A 19,623-nucleotide genomic window follows, 5' to 3' on the forward strand; every position below is an offset into this window, starting at 1 on the left:
CATTAAAAAAATAGTAAATTTCAGTTTGCTATCATTCAAACATATCCATTGACTAGAATGATTTAACATCCACTTCCACATATTAAGCAATGTCCATACACATATCCTTTCATAAGTCTAAGTGCTTAACTTAACGCCAACATGATTCACACATGACATTCCCAAACAGAAATTACATAGAGAACACCTAGTAGTTCCTCAATTGCAAATTACATAAGAGACATTCATTCATACACATCGGAGCATAATCACAATCTTATGAACTTCATAGCACTCATTTCAAACATCATTAACAAGACTTTTGGAGAATGTACCAACGCTATATTTGTCTTGAACGAAACACAACAGAGCAGAATCCAAATCTAGATCAATACCTTGGGAAGACGTGTAATATTCGCATGTACCAAGGCTATATTAGCATGACCTCCAATATTTTCACAAATAGACGCATGGCTTCGGTGGAAGATATGTTTCCAAGCTAGTTCCAACTGCATCAACAACTACTATTTTTTTAATGATATTCTCAACAAAATGAAAGCAGTGATATACAAGAATGCAAGTTGCAAGAATAATATTAAATAAACAAAATATTTGCATAATGGGCTATGATAACTATGTAGATGCAGATGCTGGCTGATCAGGACATGATACCCAATCATACTCTAACTGCATATTGAGCATATGCTGAACAACTCTACCAATCTCGTAGTTTGGCTGATGTGTCTACAACATGTAATAAACATGTTGAAGGCGATCCATCTGCCTATACAAATGGATAATATGATTTAACAATTGTAACAAAACCCATAACAAATAATAAATCTACTAAATAAAATCTCTTAACTCACCATTAAACCTGAGTGACATGCCTTCTTGCTGATCCATCGTCTAGAGATTCCTCTATACCACACCATGTAATTTGAGTTAGGTCCTAATATACTTCCATATGGATGAGGTGGAGCACTCTCGATCTAATTATCTCTTTGAGTCTAGTGTTGCTCCAATTGATGAGGCCAGGGCATCTCAATCTTTCCCCATCAATGTCAGATGGTGCACCTCCTACAGTTGTAAATATGGCTGAGGTATATCCTGACGCATCCCGAATTGCCTCATAACACGATCAGGCTTATGAAACTCTACAATATGAAAACATATCATTGGCGTGATTGCTCTCCAATGATCACTAATTTCCTGAATATGATATGACAAATCAATCTCTGCGTATAGAGTCCACATAATCAGCATAAAAAGCAGTTAAAATATTACAATCGAAATTAAAATAAAAACAAGATAGATCATGAAAAGAAAAACTCGGTAAACATTTTGCAAGTACCTGATGCTCGGTCATCTTGTCAAACCTCTCTCGATACCAAGATAGTTCATCAAAAATCATCTTATGTATGGTCCATCTACAAAATATTTTATATGTACAATAAATATCACATAATAGACATAACAATCAAAAATGACATGTCAGATTAACATACCTTACCCCAACAGGTGTGCTATCGTCAAAATCTGGGAGAGGTGGAATAATCTCTGGACCAAGGGTAAAATATCTAGCCTAAGCTCACATCTGCAACACTACCACTGCACCGGTATTTCAATCTGATCAGGTGAGGTGGTTATGCACAACTCCCGATAAAGGAAGTCCAACACTGCCAATCCCCAACTATATTGTCCACACGTTGTGATTGGAGGTGTACCCTACCACCATTGTGATTTGTAAGTAAAAAGCCTCCAATAAGGCATAATATGCATGCTAGCGTGAACCGGAGAAGATCCTCTTCATCCTACATCCAATCCTCGAGATTTGTAAAATGTTGATCCAACCATGAAGTCTTAAGAGTACCACCTTTCAAATCAGATGCACTCGGGGTCCTCCCAAGAAGTTGTGGAACCAAACAGATCAAATTTCGTGTTTCGAATATGCCAATAACAAGTTCACCGTCATGTAGGAAGAACAGTGATCATTGCAACATCCTCGAGTGTCACAGTAACCTCTCCAGAAGCATATGAAACGTATGAGTCTTTGGTCTAGAGTTGTGACTAATGAACTACCAATTTGCAAATGGTAAAATATTAATCAAAATAAATCAATTACATTGTTTGATAATTATTTTATATTAATTTAATATATATAGCATATAAAATACCTCAATATGGCCGATCCGAGCAGCGCCAAGAAAACCAACATAGCGTAAATAAGGTACAATGGGCTCTGAAATAACATCCAACCCCACTAGCCATTCACTTATGATATTCAGAGACTTATAATTCGATTCCTCCAGCCAAGCCATCTCTGAGCGGTGTGTACAATAGATGAATAACAGAATTGTCCCGAGGATTGGGATGAAGACGTCTATCAAATGAATCGTCGTATGCCATCCTTAATAATAATAATAATAATAATGTTGTTAACACACTATAAAATCATAACACAAAATAGTTAATTTAAAAAATTATAACAACAATTCACTAATTTAAAGAAATCTTAAATATTAATCACAAATTAATTATTCTAAATTACACCAAAAATAATATTATCTAAATATCTAATTATTATCTATTTATCTAATTACATAATTATCTAATTATTCTATTTAACTAATTACACATGTTAAATATCTAATCATTATGTAAATATCTAAACATTACACATGCTTGTGTTATTTGTTTATTGTATAAATATCTAATTATTATCTAATAATCTAAATATTGTCTAATTATGTAATTACACATGTCAAATATCTAATTATTATTTCATTATCTAATTACATAATTATCTAATTATTATCTAATTACACATATAAATATCTAATTATTATGCAAATATGCAAACACCCATGCTTGTTATTATATAAATATTTAATTATTATCTAATTATCTAATTACATAATTATCTAGTTATCTAATTATTAATTCTCTATATTACACATGTCATATATCTAAATATTATGTAATTATCTAATTACATAATTATCTCATTATTTAATTATTATATAATTATCTAGTTACACTTATCAAATATCTAGAATAACATAAAAAATATTGCATCTAATAGGTCCTAAATAATTAAAACAAACATTAAGAATAAATCATGATATATTTAAATTAAATAAAATTAAACATAACCAAATATAAATATGCTGTAAAGTTGAAAAAAGGACCATTACTTACCTAATTACACAATTATCAAATATCTAATTATTATGTAAATATTTGAACACTCATGCTTATTATTATCTAATTATCTAATTATTTAATTATCTAATTATGTATTCTCTAAATTACACATGTCATATATCTAAATATTATCTAATTACATAACGTGTTCGTTTTTTCTACAGGTAGATAACTTATCTACATTGAGTCCAAAACGACGTCATTTTGAGGCGAAAATCAAGGTGTTTTTGTAATTATAATTTATTTCAGGGTTATAATAGTCTTTTTCATTATAGTATTTTAATTTTTCAACTCAAACCGACGTTATTTTGGAAGGGAATGTAGATAACTTATCTACATTCACTTTAGAAACATTAAAGCTTTACATAATTATCTAATTATTTAATTATTACATAGTTATCTAGTTACACATACCAAATATCTAGAATAATATAAAAAAAATATTGCATCTAATAAGTAATAAATAATTAAAACAATCAATAAGAAATAATCATGATATATTTAAATTAAATAAAATTAAACATAGCCAAATTCAAATATGCAGTAAAGTAGAAAAAAAAAAAAAAACTACTTACCTTAGTGCTGCGCCTCTGAAACACAGAAAACTTAATAATATACCAACCGGTTGAATCAAATGTTCTTTGACTTCCCTCGGCCAAATTCCCAGTTGCAGATTTGAAGAAAGAAAGAAGGAGATTTGACGAAAGAGAAATGAGATAGATTTGAATAGAAATGAAACACGGTAGAAAGAGTGGAGGTAAATGAGTGGATGGTAAAAAATTTTGCCTTTTGTTTTAATGGTCTCGGACAACTGGGATTGTCCACTTGCTACGCCAGTTTTCTAGGGGGATGACACTTACAAATACAAATAAATAAATAAATGAATTTCATGGGGATGGGCGAAACTGGGTTCGAAAAAGAAAATGACAATGTTCCCGCTCCTCCCACCCCCACACTGCGCGCGGGGGATTTAGAGTCTTTGGGTCCGAACAAAACTTGAAGACTACAAAAGGGCAATATATCCCAGTTAGATAATAAATTGGTACATTTAAAGGTCAAAGACCCTATCTGGTCAAAGACCCCCAATAAATGTTATCTTAATAGTGAAAACTCATGTTGCACCGCTACAGATACAAGATATGATACTCTGACACGTTAATTTTAAAAATGTTAAATTTTAACATATTTGGACACGTATTTCGATATTAAATAATATTTTTAATTTATATAGTGTATATTATATTTAATATCCAATAATTTAAAAAAATAAAACTAAACTTATAATATTCATCAAATTTGCAAAGAAATAAGATGTAATTTTATTTTTTTTTACCATTTGTAAAGGTTAAAACAAGTGATGCCATAATATACTTTCTATTTATCGTTCTTGGGATTGAATTCAAATGAGAAATTCTTGAATAAATATAATATTTCCAAATTGTATAAAATAAATCCTTACAATTGACACATCATCTTGTATATTAATTAATTGTATAAATCGTTATATGCTCTAATTATTTTACGTTTAATAATATAATAAAATTAAGACTTTAATATTTATACAGTGAATGTAGATCAGTTATTTACATTCGCTCCTGAAATGATATTATTTTGGGTTAAAAAATTAAAATAAAAAAGACTATTATAACCCTGAAATAAATTATAATTACAAAAATACTTTAATTTTTACCTCAAAATAACATCATTTTGAATTTAATATAGATAACTTTTTTACATTGACGATAGAAAAACAAACCCTAAAATTAATTATTTTAGTTTACGCGGTTTGTATACGTCTTATCGAAGTAAGAATTTTTTGGAAGGAGACAGAAAGCATACGTACGGGAACTGCTACTAAGCATGTAATGCATTCAACTCGATAGGCGATAGCGAGCATTATACATTAGAAAAGTGGATGACCATTTGTCTTTTGCCGGTTTGCCCCGATGGTATGTTTTAATATATATATATATATATATATATTTGGACAAAATGTTTTAATATATTTGATTATATACAGGGCTGATAATTTTCAAGCAATCAAACAAATAAAGCTTAAACTCAAAACCAAATATTTAATGGTCAAAATATGAATTACGATTAGTACTCTTTTTCATTATTGTTTGTGAATAGTCACTTTCATTTTTAGGCTAGAGGATACGGTTATTATGTGTATAATATTTAAAGAAGTAATAAATAAAATGAAAGTTCAAAGCACTATCTGGAGATGAATTTATAAACAAGCAAAATAATGGTTAAAATAACTATTTCTTATTTAGGTAGAGTACTGATGACATCACCCATAATTAATCATTATTTATTGTTATAAGTGATGCCAATAGAAAGTTAATTGACCCGGTTAACTTCTACTTAAAACAATTACGTGGCTTAAATTTGATTCCTGAATTTTTATTTATTTATTTTGCTAGTGGACAATTTATAATCCCCGAGAATGGAGAAAACACCCTAAACCTTTTTTTTTATAAAAATGTTAAATATATAATATAAAGTCAGTTAATGGGATAGGTTGAAGGGAAGCAGAAAGGAGAGAGAAGGAAGAGAAATTGAGGGGAACACAATTTTCCAGCAATTTTTATTAACTTTTCTTCATTTTTTTTTTGGGTAATACTATTATCATGTAACAGCAAAACAATCTCACTTTCCTGTTGACACATTCATAGGTGGGTCTCAAAGAAAACTTTTCTCTCACCTCATTTTCTCTTCTCTCTCCTGATTTTTTCTATGTGCAGGAAGCATCCCTATTTTCTTATTACATGATAATTGTATTACCTTTTTTTTATGTATACATCCGAAGTTTGTTAGAACGGAATTCAAATGTAGACGTAAATGTGAATAAAACATATGCTTTACGGCAGAAATTGAAATTGTAAAACTATTACACGATTAAAATTGGGCTTTAACTAAGGTGATAATCCTTAAAACGGGTGGATCATTTCGTGCGGCGTATTAGCCGTGTGACTGGTTTCGGGTCCGTTAGTGTTTAGTTATTCGACTTTTGTTTTCGGATAGAATTGGACCTTAACTATTAACTAATTATAGTTGGCTAAACTCTTCTATGTCATGTTAACAATTTCATGCATTCTTTGTTTTTCCCACTTCCAAGTAAGGGACAGTAGCAGACCTAGAAAATATTATTTAATATGCACATTCTGCCCTTATTATTAAGAAGATTCTTGAGCCACCACAGAATCATCTTGCAAAACTCCTCTATACACAACACCATACCTTCCTTCCGCAATCACGTTCCATTGATCAAATCCACTTGTTGCAACCTCCACTTCCTTTAGGCTATACCAGCAACCTCACCCTATATTCGATTCTTCCATAGACACATCATTGCAGTGGATCCAAAAAAACAAAAAGAAATTCAAAAATTAGGGTCTGCACTTGCAGTCATATGCACCCAAGTAAGTCCGCTACTGGTAGGGGATGCTCATGAGCGCCATTAGAAATAGAAACCCACTTTTTTAGACTGGTCGTGACCCAGCTTGTTGCAGCCCAAAGGACCCAGCTAACGGAGGACAAGCCCATACGCATCAAGCGAAGGCCCAACTACTTATTAGACTATTGTTAAGTCACTTAGAGGCCTTAAACAAAGAAACTCTCTTAATTCAGCGTTTGTTATTTCTCCTTTTAAGAACTCAGAAACCGTTGTAACAGAAAGGAGTATATAGCCCATGAGGGGCGTGATGAATAGGGAAGAAAATGTTGGACAATCTCTCCCTCTTTTCTCTTTCTCTCTCCTCTTTTCCTATCTTCTTCCCTCTGTGGCAGAGAACACGAGAATGAGGGATATGTAGCGGCGTCTTGACACTTTAGAGCAATAATTCCACGCGACGGAATTAGCAAGAGAACAACAGTACCACAGTTTACAAGAATCTCACTTAAGCTTACAGGAATTGCAATAACACATGCAATCGTCTCAAGAATGACTCCATCAGGATCTTACACATTCGATCGAGTTACAAGAATCATCATCAGGCAGTGCGCACAATAACCGAGGAATTTTAGGATCTGGACCACATGGTAGCTCCTCCTCTGGATCTGAGAATAATAGATCTCGTCAGATTAAATTGGAATTTCCCTGATTCTCTTCAGGAGACCCAACCACGTGGATCATTGCTGCTGAACGGTATTTTACCTTTTATCAGGTTCCTTCTAATGATCGTGTAAATTTAGCTGCATTTCATTTGAGCGACCCAGCAAATAGTTGGTTTTATGGGTCAGATCAGAATTGATTAATGACTGATTGGAGAACCTTCTGCACGGCTCTACAACATCGTTTTGGCCTTTTCGAATTTGAGGATCCAGCTGGATCCCTATTCCGACTCCAACAATCAGGTTCGGTTGTAGATTATCAATCAGCCTTTGAGAAACTTGTTAGCAAAGTCCCTGGTTTATCAGCCACACTTTTACGCAGCATTTTTATCTCTGGATTGAAACCACATATCCTCGCCCTATTCTCAGCCAAAGACCTCAAGATTACCATGAGGCCTATTCCTTAGCCAGAATATGTGAAGATCAAGCAAACAATCAAAAACAATATCGTCCCTGGACCAATTCCAATAGATCATCCTTTTCCTCTCCAACCACCACTACACCTAACCCTACCAACATAACCACAACCAATTCACAAACCACACCAATCCCAACCATTCCTATTAGATGCTTATCTCCAGCAGAGATGCTAATTAAAAGAAAAAAATTTGTGCTATAACTGTGACGAGAAGTACTCTTTCGGTCACAAGTGCAAGGGTAGAGCTACTCTTTTATATTTGGAAGGCACAGATGATGACCCTACCACAGAACCACCAGAGATACCAAATGAACCCATAAACCATGTGGTTGAACCGGAAGTCAGCCTGAATGCTCTATAGGGCAATCGCAGCCCACAGTCTTTTAGATTGGAGGGTACAATTAAAGGCAAACCAGTACAAATATTATTGGATGGAGGTAGCACCCATAATTTTATTACAGAGCGAGTGGCTAAATTTCTTGATTTAACTATTCACTTGGTCACTCCGTTTCAAGTAGATGTGGGTGATGGTGATGCACTACATTGCCAAGCTTTCTGTCCTTCTGTTCCTATGTTTTTGTAGTCTCAAGTGTTTACTGTTGAATTATTTGTTTTGGACCTCAAAGGAGCAGATGTTGTCCTTGGAGTTCAATGGTTGGCAACCCTAGGACCTATCATCACTGACTACTCTAATATGACTATGTCATTCTCTAATGAGGGCTCAACAGTGACATTATATGGTGATAACATAATTTGTCCTACATCCATTTCTACAGTCCAACTTCATAAGCTGGTGGCCCAACATCCCATTTATTCTTATTATATGTGTCTCACTAGTAACCCCATAACCCCGACTTCCCTACCCGACCTACCTCCAAACTTACCATTAACCATACAATACATTCTCATCCAATACCAAGACATATTTCAGGATCCTAAGACCTTACCCCCTGACAGACCCACAAACCATTCTATTAACCTTTTACCTTATTCGAAACCTATACAGGTGAGACCATATCGCTACCCTCATTTTCAAAAAGCATAGATTGAAAAAATGGTAGGATAAATGTTAGAATCTTGCATCATACAACCCAGTCACGCCCATTTTAGTTCTTCAGTTTTTTTGGTCCGCAAGAAGGATGGCACATGGAGATTCTGCGTGAATTATCGCGCTCTCAATGCCATCAATGTTCCAGATAAATTTCCTATTCCTTCTGTTGATGAATTACTGGATGAACTTCATGAAGCACAAATATTTTCCAAATTGGACTTAAGATCCGGTTATCACCAGATCAGAATGGAGCCATGTGATGTGCCTAAGACTGCATTCAGGACCCATAGTGGTCACTTTGAATTTCTCGTGATGCCTTTCGGACTCTCTAATGCCCCATCTATATTCCAGGCCATTATGAACCATGTCTTTGCACGTTTCTTGCGAATATTCGTGGTCATTTTTTTTTTATGATATCCTGGTCTACAACCCTAATCTCCAAGAACATGCAGACCACTTGTTGCAAGTCTTGCAAACACTACGTCAGCATAATTTCTTTGCTAAGCTCACTAAATGCTCTTTTGCTGTGCAAGAAATACAATTCCTAGTCCATATTATATCTGCTGCAGGTGTTTCCTCATATCCCTCTAAAGTACAAGCAGTACAACAGTGGGTTGTTCCACAATCGGTTACTGAATTACGGGCTTTTCTTGGATTATCTGGTTATTATCGTCGTTTCATTAAGGGTTATGCAATGGCAGCAACTTCTCTTACAAATTTTTTGTCAAAAGATGCCTTCATTTGGAGACAAGAGGCTGGTCAAGCCTTTGATTCTCTCAAAAGATTGTTGACCACAGCACCTATTCTGGCCTTACCTAATTTTACACTACCCTTCATATTAGAGACAGATGCCTCAGGCGTGGGTGTTGGTGCTGTGTTATTACAAGATAATCATCCTATTGCATTTTTAGTCGTAAATTGTCTAAATTAATGCAATCTAAGTCCACCTATTTCAGGAAAATGTTTGCAATTACTTCAGCCGTTGCTAAATGGAGGCAATACCTGTTGGGCACGCCCTTCGTTATCAAGACGGATCATCAGAGTTTACATTACTTAATGTCTCAAGTGATCCAAACTCCATAACAACAACAATTTCTTGCGAAATTGTTGGGGTTTAATTACTCGATCCAATACAAGTCGGGCAAATCAAATACGGTGGCGGACGCACTTTCACGCCACTCTGAGGGGATATCTACAGATTCCTCCCCTGCACTACTTGTTATTAGTGTTCCTACAACACATTACAGTCCCATCATACAATTCGAAATACAGAATGATCCCTATACTACTCAAATTTTACAAGAACTGAACTCAGATGCTTCTAAACGACAACACTGGCGGGTACACAATGGTCTCATGTTCCATCGCCAAAGGTTGTACGTCCCTGCTAGATCCTCCTTAATCCCACTTCTTTTAAAAGAGTTTCACTCTTCAAAAATAGGTGGCCACACAGGAGTTCGTCGCATCCTCCGCCGTCTTGGTGCAAAATTAACCTGGAAAAACATAAAGAAAGATGTTCAGTAGTTTGTTCAACAGTGTGACATCTGTCAGAAAATAAAAGCCCCAAATCAATCTTCATACGACCTTCTACAACTGATAGCCATACCTCAAGATATTTGGTCCGAGTTATCAATGGACTTCATGACCCACCTACCTCTTTCGGCCGGCTTTACAACCATCTTTGTGGTGGTAGACAGACTTACTAAAGGGGCTCACTTTGCCGCCTTTCCTACTAGATACTCGGCTGCTAAGGTAGCCCAAGTTTTCTGGGACAACATCGAAAAGTTGCATGGTCCCTCGAAATCCATTGTTTCCGATCGTGACCCCATATTCCTCAGTGAGTTTTTGCAAACATTATTCAAACTGCAAGGAACATTTATGTACTTCAGCTTGACATATCACCCACAATCAGACAGACAAACAGAGCGAGTTAATTGAAGTTTAGAGCAGTACATGAGGTGTTTTGTTCATGAACATCCTTCTTTATGGCACATGTACCTCAGCTGGGCAGAATTCCATTATAACACAACTCACAATCGATCTATGGGCTTCTCCCCTTCTCAAGCAACGTACGGTCGATCACCGCCATGTCTCCTCGAATATGCAATGGGAATGACTGCTCTCGAAGTAGTAGATTCGGATCTTCAACAACGTTCCTTGCTCCTTGCATCGTTGAAACAGAACTTAAAAAAAGCTCAATCTTTCATTAAAGTACAAGCAGATAAAAAAAAGAAAACACTTCACCTTTCAAGTCAGAGAGTTGGTGCTTCTATGCCTTCAACCATTCCGACAGTTGTCCGTTCATCGAAGATCTGGTTATAAGCTCTCATTACATTTTTTTAGTCCATTTGAAGTTCTGGAACGTATTGGCAATGTCGCATATCGTCTCCAACTTCCTGCCAGTTCTCGCGTCCACCCAGTATTCCATGTGTCTCTTTTGCGGCCCTTCACACCCACCGGACAGTACCAGATCCATGACCTCCCTGTGGATTTACAGAAATCAACCCTAACGCATGTGCCGGAAGCCATAGTCTCTCGTCGCATGATTTGGAAGCAAGGCCGCCAGATCCCTCGAGCACTGGTGCAATGGCAAGGACTGTCAGTTGAAGATTCTATATGGGAAGATGAAGTCTTTGTGTCTCTGGATTCAAACAAACAGCTGCCTCTTTCAATTCTAGAGACAACCCACACAACATCTATGTCAAAGGACACTGTTTTGAAAACTTCTAACCAGTCCCACCTAATCCCATCACACTTTGATATCAGTCCCCACTTTAAAGCCACAGAACTCGCAACTAATCAAAAGCCATAATCTGAGATTCTTATCCCCTCACCCTTGGACGACGCACTGCCACCTGTTCCAATAATTACTCCATAATCCACACCACAAGGGTTCCCTCCAATCCATCCAAGTTAGACCATGGTTGGCCCTTCTCACCTCGTGGACGAGGCTTGTTCTGATGGAGAGGGGAGTGTTGCAGCCCAAAGGACCCAGCTAACGGAGGACAGGCCCATACGCATCAAGCGAAGGCCCAACTACTTATTAGACTATTGTTAAGTCACTTAGAGGCCATAAACAAAAAAACTCTCTTAATTCAGCGTTTGTTATTTTTCCTTTTAAGAACTCATAAACCGTTGTAACAGAAAATAGTATATAGCCCATGAGGGGCGTAATGAATAGGGAAGAAAATGTTGGACAATCTCTCATTCTTTTCTCTTTCTCTCTCCTCTTTTCCTATCTTCTTCCCTCTCCTTGCTAATTGATTTAGAATCTGAATAATAACCCTTACACAGCTATTGAACAAGTTCGGATTCGGCAGACTCAAATTGCTCGCCCTTGATACGGTCTCTTCAATTGAGTCTGTAGAGTTTTGCTGAAGATTCCGGAGATTGGTCTTCGCGTGTGTGGTTGGTTGCATAGTGCACTTAATGCGTACCATTGCACTGGCCATCACGATTCACCTTGAGGAGAGCCGGCAAAACGGGCTCGGCTCGGCGGGCCAACCCGCCCAACCCGCCAAACGGGGCGGGGCGGGCTGAGTTTTTCAACCCATCTCAAAAGCGGGGCGGGGCGGGGCGAGCTTATTTTTTGGCGGGTTGACAGCGGGCCGAGGCGGGTCAGTGTAAAATAGGCTCAGGCTGGCGGGCCAACCCGTCCAACCCGACAAACGGGGCGGGGCGGGCTGAGTTTTTCAGCCCACTTTCAAAAGCGGGGCTGGTCGGGCTGACTCATTTTTTGGCGGGTTGATGGCGGGGTGGGGCGGGCCGCCCACTTTGCCACCTCTACTTGAGGTTATCAATATTTTGGATAAATTTTAAATGTAGTATTTTGTTCGGTATGATTCATATTTCGTACTCATACGAAGACTCTTGTTGACATGATGCAAAGAAAGACAATGAGAGCAATGCCCCTCCAAATCATGGAGGCCTAGTATTGTTGCGGACATGGGATTCATTCTATTTTATTTCTATTTGTTTATTAGTTTGAGCTTGAGCTTATAAATAACTATTAGTACTCCTAATTTTTAATCCTATTTTATTCTCTTATAAATAAAGTGCTTTGTAATGAGTGCGATGAGGAAAATATAATGAAACATTATTGGGCGTTGTTAATATTAGATGAACTGAGAAAAATTATAGGATTAATATTTCTCATGTTATAGAAAATAATTTTATCTCCTATAACATGAGAAATATTATTCTTTAAATTTATGTATACATTTTTTATTCTCGTTTCTCGTTTTTATTTTGCAATTCGGAGTGTGATTGGTCCCAACATGATTTTCTCTAAAGTTACTTATATTTTTAAATTTTTTTAAAAATAAATTAGTATTAATTTTGATTTACAAATATGAGTATGTTTAATTTTTTTCATTAATTATCCCTTTTTCTCTCTCGCACTAAGTTGAATTATTTGACAAAAATATTATCGGACAAGTCTGGATCAAATTGCAAAGTTTGTTTGTTGAATATCCTGTTTTCATCAGGCAAAGCAAAGTGAAACATGCTCATTTAGCAGGCGAAATGACCATATACTACCAACATTTGGCTAAAGTTTTTCCAAGTCAACCATCATTTGGCTAAAGTGCATGTTTCAAATGTAAAACGCGTTGGTCAAACTGACGATAGCAGCCCCATCAACATGTTTGGCGAGACCGGGTGCCATGTCAACATGCCATGCAATCTCATCAATTTGATTGACGGTGATCAACCAATCTCGTCAGCATATGTGACGAGTCTACTAAACTATGTGTTATTTATTGGGTGGGCCTCTAATTCGTTTCAATTTGTTCTCTATTTTGTTTTCATCCATTTGCATGTTGACCAAAACACTTCCTTTTGTGCCCTTTTGCTTGATTCTTTAATAAAGTTTGCTATTTTGCTAGAAATCAAATATGTGTATCTATCTCGATTTTTGTTTTTTCACATTGCAATATTGGCTTGGATTGTTACTCTTAACTCACCTTTGGCTGAAACCAAACTCTTCTGCCAAGGATCCCAACATGACCAAAACCAAAATAGTATTTCCAAAATCAATGTTAATGTGGCCCCAAGCTTTTGCAACAAAACAGAGATTGAAATTGGGGAGAATCTCAAAAACCCATACCTTGATTATCTCTTTCCCTGCATATAATGATAGCCCACATGCCCCCTTTCCAAGCAATGGCATGGACAAGTCATGGTTGGCACAAACTCAGTTTTCTGATGGAAAACCTTTAGCTGAGGCAAATGGGTGTAATTTCCAATCTTTGTCCCTGACTATGAACCCCAGTGTACAAAATGGGGTGGATGCAATTTCAACAGCACAAGTGAATGATGACACTCGAAAAAGGTCCATGTCAAAATCTGTAGCTAGAGAACCTGTGTCTCGCAAATCTATTGATAACATCTCAATATCGTGGTGTTACAAGGTAGGAGTAATGAATTCTCATGTTAATTGCACAATTCGATTTCTTGTTTTATTTTGTCGAATTTTGCTGTTTTATTTGGTAGACCCATCACATATGCTGACAGGATTGGTTGGAGTGCGCATGAATGCATCAACCAAGTTGACGGGATTGCATGAGATGTTGATACGACATTCGGTCTCGCCAAGCATGCTAACGAGACTGCTCTCCAATTTGACTAACGTATTTGACTACTCTACTCTAACAATACGTTTGAAATGTGCTTTGACTTGGAGAAACTTTAGCCAAATATTGATGGTACGATCGTTTTGCTTGATTTTGCATATTATTTTCAATAATTTATTATTTGACTGCGATTGATTGATTAGATGGCCTTAAATAGATGTATAGTGGGGAAAGTCGGCTTGCTTCTTCCTGAAAACTATAGAAAGAGAAAGTTCTGAAGTGATGGCTTTCTTGTTTCCAAAATAGGAAATAACCCCATGCCTCGTCACCAGGCAATTGGGCATGTATGATTTGCTAGCTACAATTGTGAAAGCCATTTCTAACCGAATGTTATGATGATGTTGCTATAAAGATTAAAAAATGGAAAAGGAAAAGAAAAGTAGAAAACTATTCAACTGGATTAAAAGAAACACAAATTTTTTATTTTTTTTTGAAACTGGAGTTGCGTTTTACAGCGCCTAAGATAAAAAAAGCAATTAAAAATTGGAAAGAAAAGGGGACAAAAGAAGCTTGTCCAAAGCTACCATCCACATACATAATAGTCCATGATTAGATTCTTCAGTTCTGATTGATCCACTGCTTACGGAGAACATTTCTAGTAGTCCTGCTACATGTACTACTTTCATGGAGGAGCTGTCACTTGTAGAGAAAAAATAAAATTTCTCTCCCCCGTGCAAACAAGTTAGAAAATATTTCATTTTCGTTGGCTTGAACCACTGAATCATATATGGACCTGGAGCATATTAAATATTTCCCAGCTCATGACCTGAAACCCATTTTGGACATTTAACACTGAAATAGTTTGATGTTACCCTTGAGTTCAAAAGCTCCACAACAGGGGCAAATTTTACACATCTTGGGGTCTTGTATTGGTTTATTGATGCCCCTAAGCTAATGGCATAGTCCATGAGCTTGTCAAAGGTACCTTTTTCCACAATCTTGATCTCAAGTGGCCCTATTGATTTGTCTGAGACACGGCCTTGGCGGTACACACTGTTTAATGATTCCTCAATAGTTAAGCAACAATCCTCGTACACACATGGAGGAACAGGTGTTGATCCATTGAGGGTAAGCTCCCAGTACAACACATAGTGCCCTGGGATTGTTGTTGTATCTGCATAGCTAGTGTACTCAGCCACATCTGCATCAAAGGGCAACAAGTGTGTCCTAGCATTCTTCATTGCATTCAGAAGCTCAACTTCATCTGTTTTGTCAGAATCTATACTCAGGACTACGTTTTTTCTGCAAACGAAGTTGAACTGAGGAGCCATGTTCTTGAATCCAGCCACCCTTAACACATCACCAACTCTGTACCTATAAAGTCCTGGAATTGTCACACAGTACTCATATTCATTAGTAAATCCAAGATTCCAAGCTCCAATTTTGTGTGTTTATTAAAACCATATTATAACATTTTATTATCATTCAGAAACTCACCAGCATAAGTTGTAATTACAAGCTCATATTCTTGGCCAAGCTTGACATCAACAAGATCCACCAATTCTTGATGCTCTTTCTCATTGAGAGAACCAGTGACCTCATTGCTTCTGTTAACTGGTAAGAATTCATAGTAGCACATGGTGGGGATAAGGGTGTAAGAAACTTCGCTCGGTTTGCAAAGAGGGTTGAGGTTGACACCAAAATAGCATTCACTTGAACCGTAAATTGTGCACGCGAGTGGGAGGCCATTGCAATAGTAGTCCAACGTTGGAATGTACTGTGACATTGTCCCAGTCACAATAACATCCACATATTTTGTGTTTGGCCACAACCTCGTTATGATACCTTGCCAGGAACTCTTGCTACACTCGGCTTGGATAAAATCTGCAAGCTTTGGGTCAGGTTTGAGGATCTTCATGACAGCTTCTCTAACTGAGGTGTCAGTGACTAAGGGGTTGATGGTTCCTGTTCTAATATCATTGCAAAAGAGGGTCCAATGTTGCTCAAGGAAGTGAATGGCACGAATGAAGCCAGAGGCAAATGTAGCCCCCACACGGAGCACCTCTTTGTTTTGGCAAAGACCACAAAGCAATTGGGAATACATGCTTTGGTATGAATCAGGACAGAGGACAGTCTCATTTGGGCTTGTGTAGTTTGTGTATGGGTCATAGGGTCTGTCTCTTAAATAGGACCTCTTGTATAAGCTTGTGAGAACTGGGCGAGCCACAATCCCACAAGGTGTTTTGGATTCACTCTTTACAAACATTAGGTACATTCCTTTTCCTTTTTCTAGGTCGGGAACAAACTGGCTCATTATAGGCATCAAAAGACTAGACATGAAAAACCTTCCCCCAAACTCATCTTCAACTGCGGGCATCAACTTTCTCTCTCCCCCAGATGTCCCAGAGCTACAAAAACCAAATTTAGCCAAACCATATATCCAACATAAAATAAAATAACAAATATATGGTAAATCTCGATACATATGGTTTCCAAATTTGTGAGTACAAAGTCACCAGTGTTAATTATATACTAAGTTGGTCTTGCATTTTTTTGTCAAAAAGTGTTGGTCACGGCGAATACAGTATAGACAAGTTAAACTTAGCTTATATTAAATGAATCAGGATAGATTGCCGTGTAAATATTTTCTCATTCATATCCTCTTTTCTATTTTGCGATTCATGTTTGTGTGTGTCGTTCCAACAAAAGACTATTTTTAGATCGGAATCCATGACCTTTGGATCACAAGGATCTATCTTAACCTCAGTTTAGTATTTTTGCAAAAAAAAACTATGTTCCAGACTGGAATCCGTGGAGCTGCAAAAAAAATTTGTTTCCAAACTGGAATCAAGTGAAGGCTCATCCTCAAAATAACAAAAAACAATATATATATATATATATATATATATATATATATATATATATATATATATATATATATATATATATATATATGATCTTTCCACCGAGACCAAAACCAAACAATAAAAATAAAAAAGAAAAAGAAAAGAGTTTTGACATTAAAATTAAGGGCACCTAGTAAGAAACTCTGAGATGGGCTTTGAGGTGAGGATTGGAGAAGTGTCACCATTGGCGATGCGGTTAATGTCCGGTTGGACATCCTCGTAGGTTATGACAGGCACAAGTTTCTTGAAGGTCTCACGGTCTGTGTGGCCATTGAGACCATGTCGTTGCAAGTACTCAACGTTTGCATTGAGGGAGAGGATTTCAGCGAGGGTGTTCTTCTGGACTTCATCAGCATTAGCAGTAACATCCTCTATGAAGTCAAGAAGTTTCTTGTTCTTCTCTGAGAGTTCATAGTCTATGGTGGAGTCTCTAGGAGCCTCTGACATCATGATGCTTTGTGATGTTAACGAGAAAGAACTCAGGTATGGGTTTATAGAGAGAGAGAGAGAGAGAGAGAGAGAGATTAAGGTGAACACAGATAGAAAGAGAAAGAACTCAAGTATGGGTTTATAGTTATTGTTTAGAAAGGAGGAAATGGTGTTGCTGGAAAGGAATGAAAAAGTGGTATATAGAGAGAGGCACATGTCAAGCTGGGTTAGCGTAAGAGTAGGGACCATGAAGTTAATACACATATGATATAAGGATTTTATAAGAACACCACGTGAGATATAAGAAATTAAAAATAGAAGCACATGGGGATAAATTAATAAAAACAAGACAAACACAAAGGGTAAGATTAAAAAAAAAAACACAGGGTGTTGGCGTCAAATAGTTCACACGAAAGCAATTTATTGATCGAGCTTACCGCTTGGCACTCAAATATATGCAACGGTTGGCCAATACATTAAAAAAGTCTGAAGTCAAGGAGCTTATCGCTCACCACTCCGATATTGGTACCGGCCGGCCAATACAAGAAATCGGTCTAAAGTCATCGATTGGTCAAAAATACATAAAAAAGAAGAATGTAGCCATTTGTGATGAAATAGAGAAGTTGCAGCGTGCCTTTATTTGGGGTGATAAAAATGGTCAACGGAGATCTCATCTGGTTGCATGGGATAATATTTGCAAGCCTAAGAGCATGGGTGGCTTAGGGGTGATTAACCTTCGTGTCCAAAATATGGCTTTCTTTCACAAGCTTGCATGGACGATACTTACTTCGCCCGATTCGTTGTGGGTTCGAGTTGTAACAAGTAAATATAAGAGAGGTTTGGATCTTCGGAGGGAAGTAAATCATAAAGCATATGACTCATACTTCTGGAAAAATCTGTGTAGTGTTTGGCCATCTTTTCTTCAAGCAATGCAATGGGAGATTGGAGACGGTAATGATGCATTATTTTGGACAGACAATTGGTTGGGTTTAACTGAGTGTCTTGCCGCTCTGGCTACTCGTACTCCAACTGGTTTGGAGTTGAATCTCCCTGTTAGTGCCTTCGTGAACAGCAATACTGGTCAATGGAACTTTCCCTATATTCGTCAATATCTCAATGATCAAGCTGTTGCAAGGATCCAAGCTGCTCTCATTCCTAGCGCATCGGATGGAAATGACCGCATTATTTGGAGAAATCAAAAGGTTGGCTGCTCTTTAGTTAAAACCGCGTATTATAACATGCTTGGTTTCCCTCTCATGCCGTTGAAAAATTCTTGGACCACCATATGGAAATGGCATGGGCCTCAACGTGTTAAATCTTGTATGTGGATCATAATGCATGGCCGCCTTCTTACTAAAGACCGCACATCTAGATGGAGTGGGGAATCTGGTCATTGTAAAATATGTCCTGGTGAGTTGGAAACAAACCTCCATGTTCTAAGAGATTGTAAGCATGCTAGAAGTGTTTGGAATTCTCTGGTTTCAGCTAATCGGCAAAGCTTATTCTACAGCTTGGATCTTAGAGATTGGGTTGAAAATAATATCCCAAAAGCTTGGAATCAAAGTAATTCAGATGATTGGCGTGATGTCTTTTTTATCTCTTTTTGGTTCATTTGGGGATGGAGGAACAAAAGTGTCCATGATACTAACTTCAAGCATCCAACCCATGGAACGCACATAATTGCTATGTATATAGAGGAAGTTCGTAACTGCATGGGTAGGAAGGCTATGGCTACTACTAGCATTCATCCAACTCGTATGAGTTTATGGAAACCTCCAAGGTTAAATTGGGTGAAGATTAATATTGATGGGGCAGTTGAAAGGAATACTGAGGTGGCTGCTTGTGGTGGGATTATCAGATCTGATGATGGCTCTTGGTTGGGAGGCTTTGAGTATCATATTGGTGCTTGCACTCCTTTAATGGCGGAGCTTTGGGGAACTC

At 37.1% G+C, this 19,623-nt stretch overlaps 1 protein-coding gene across 1 annotated transcript; it reads right to left on the reverse strand.

Moving 5' to 3' along the window:
- Positions 1-14,965: 14,965 nt before the first annotated feature.
- On the reverse strand, positions 14,966-17,703 carry LOC133312460 (indole-3-acetic acid-amido synthetase GH3.6-like). The gene is made up of 4 exons (XM_061513660.1): positions 17,384-17,703; positions 15,845-16,755; positions 15,170-15,731; positions 14,966-14,990 (listed from the first exon to the last, which is right to left on the reverse strand). Exons 1-4 carry the CDS (start codon positions 17,701-17,703, stop codon positions 14,966-14,968), a joined length of 1,818 nt encoding a protein of 605 aa, XP_061369644.1.
- Positions 17,704-19,623: the final 1,920 nt, after the last annotated feature.

Source organism: Gastrolobium bilobum, unplaced genomic scaffold (genome assembly GCF_033153095.1).
Source record: "Gastrolobium bilobum isolate Gb01-03AN ecotype WA unplaced genomic scaffold, APGP_CSIRO_Gbil_v1 utg1409, whole genome shotgun sequence".
Classification (NCBI taxonomy): domain Eukaryota; kingdom Viridiplantae; phylum Streptophyta; class Magnoliopsida; order Fabales; family Fabaceae; genus Gastrolobium; species Gastrolobium bilobum.

What these genes read in the sequence shown, in the direction of transcription:
- LOC133312460 (XM_061513660.1), bottom strand. Translation starts at nt 17,703, where the DNA reads ATGATGTCAGAGGCTCCTAGAGACTCCACCATAGACTATGAACTCTCA. An exon ending in ATCTCAGAGTTTCTTACTAG is followed by an intron (nt 16,756 to 17,383) that starts GTGCCCTTAATT and finishes TGGTTTTTGTAG; the next exon opens with CTCTGGGACATCTGGGGGAG. An exon ending in CCAAAATGGGTTTCAGGTCA is followed by an intron (nt 14,991 to 15,169) that starts TGAGCTGGGAAA and finishes AAATGTTCTCCG; the next exon opens with TAAGCAGTGGATCAATCAGA.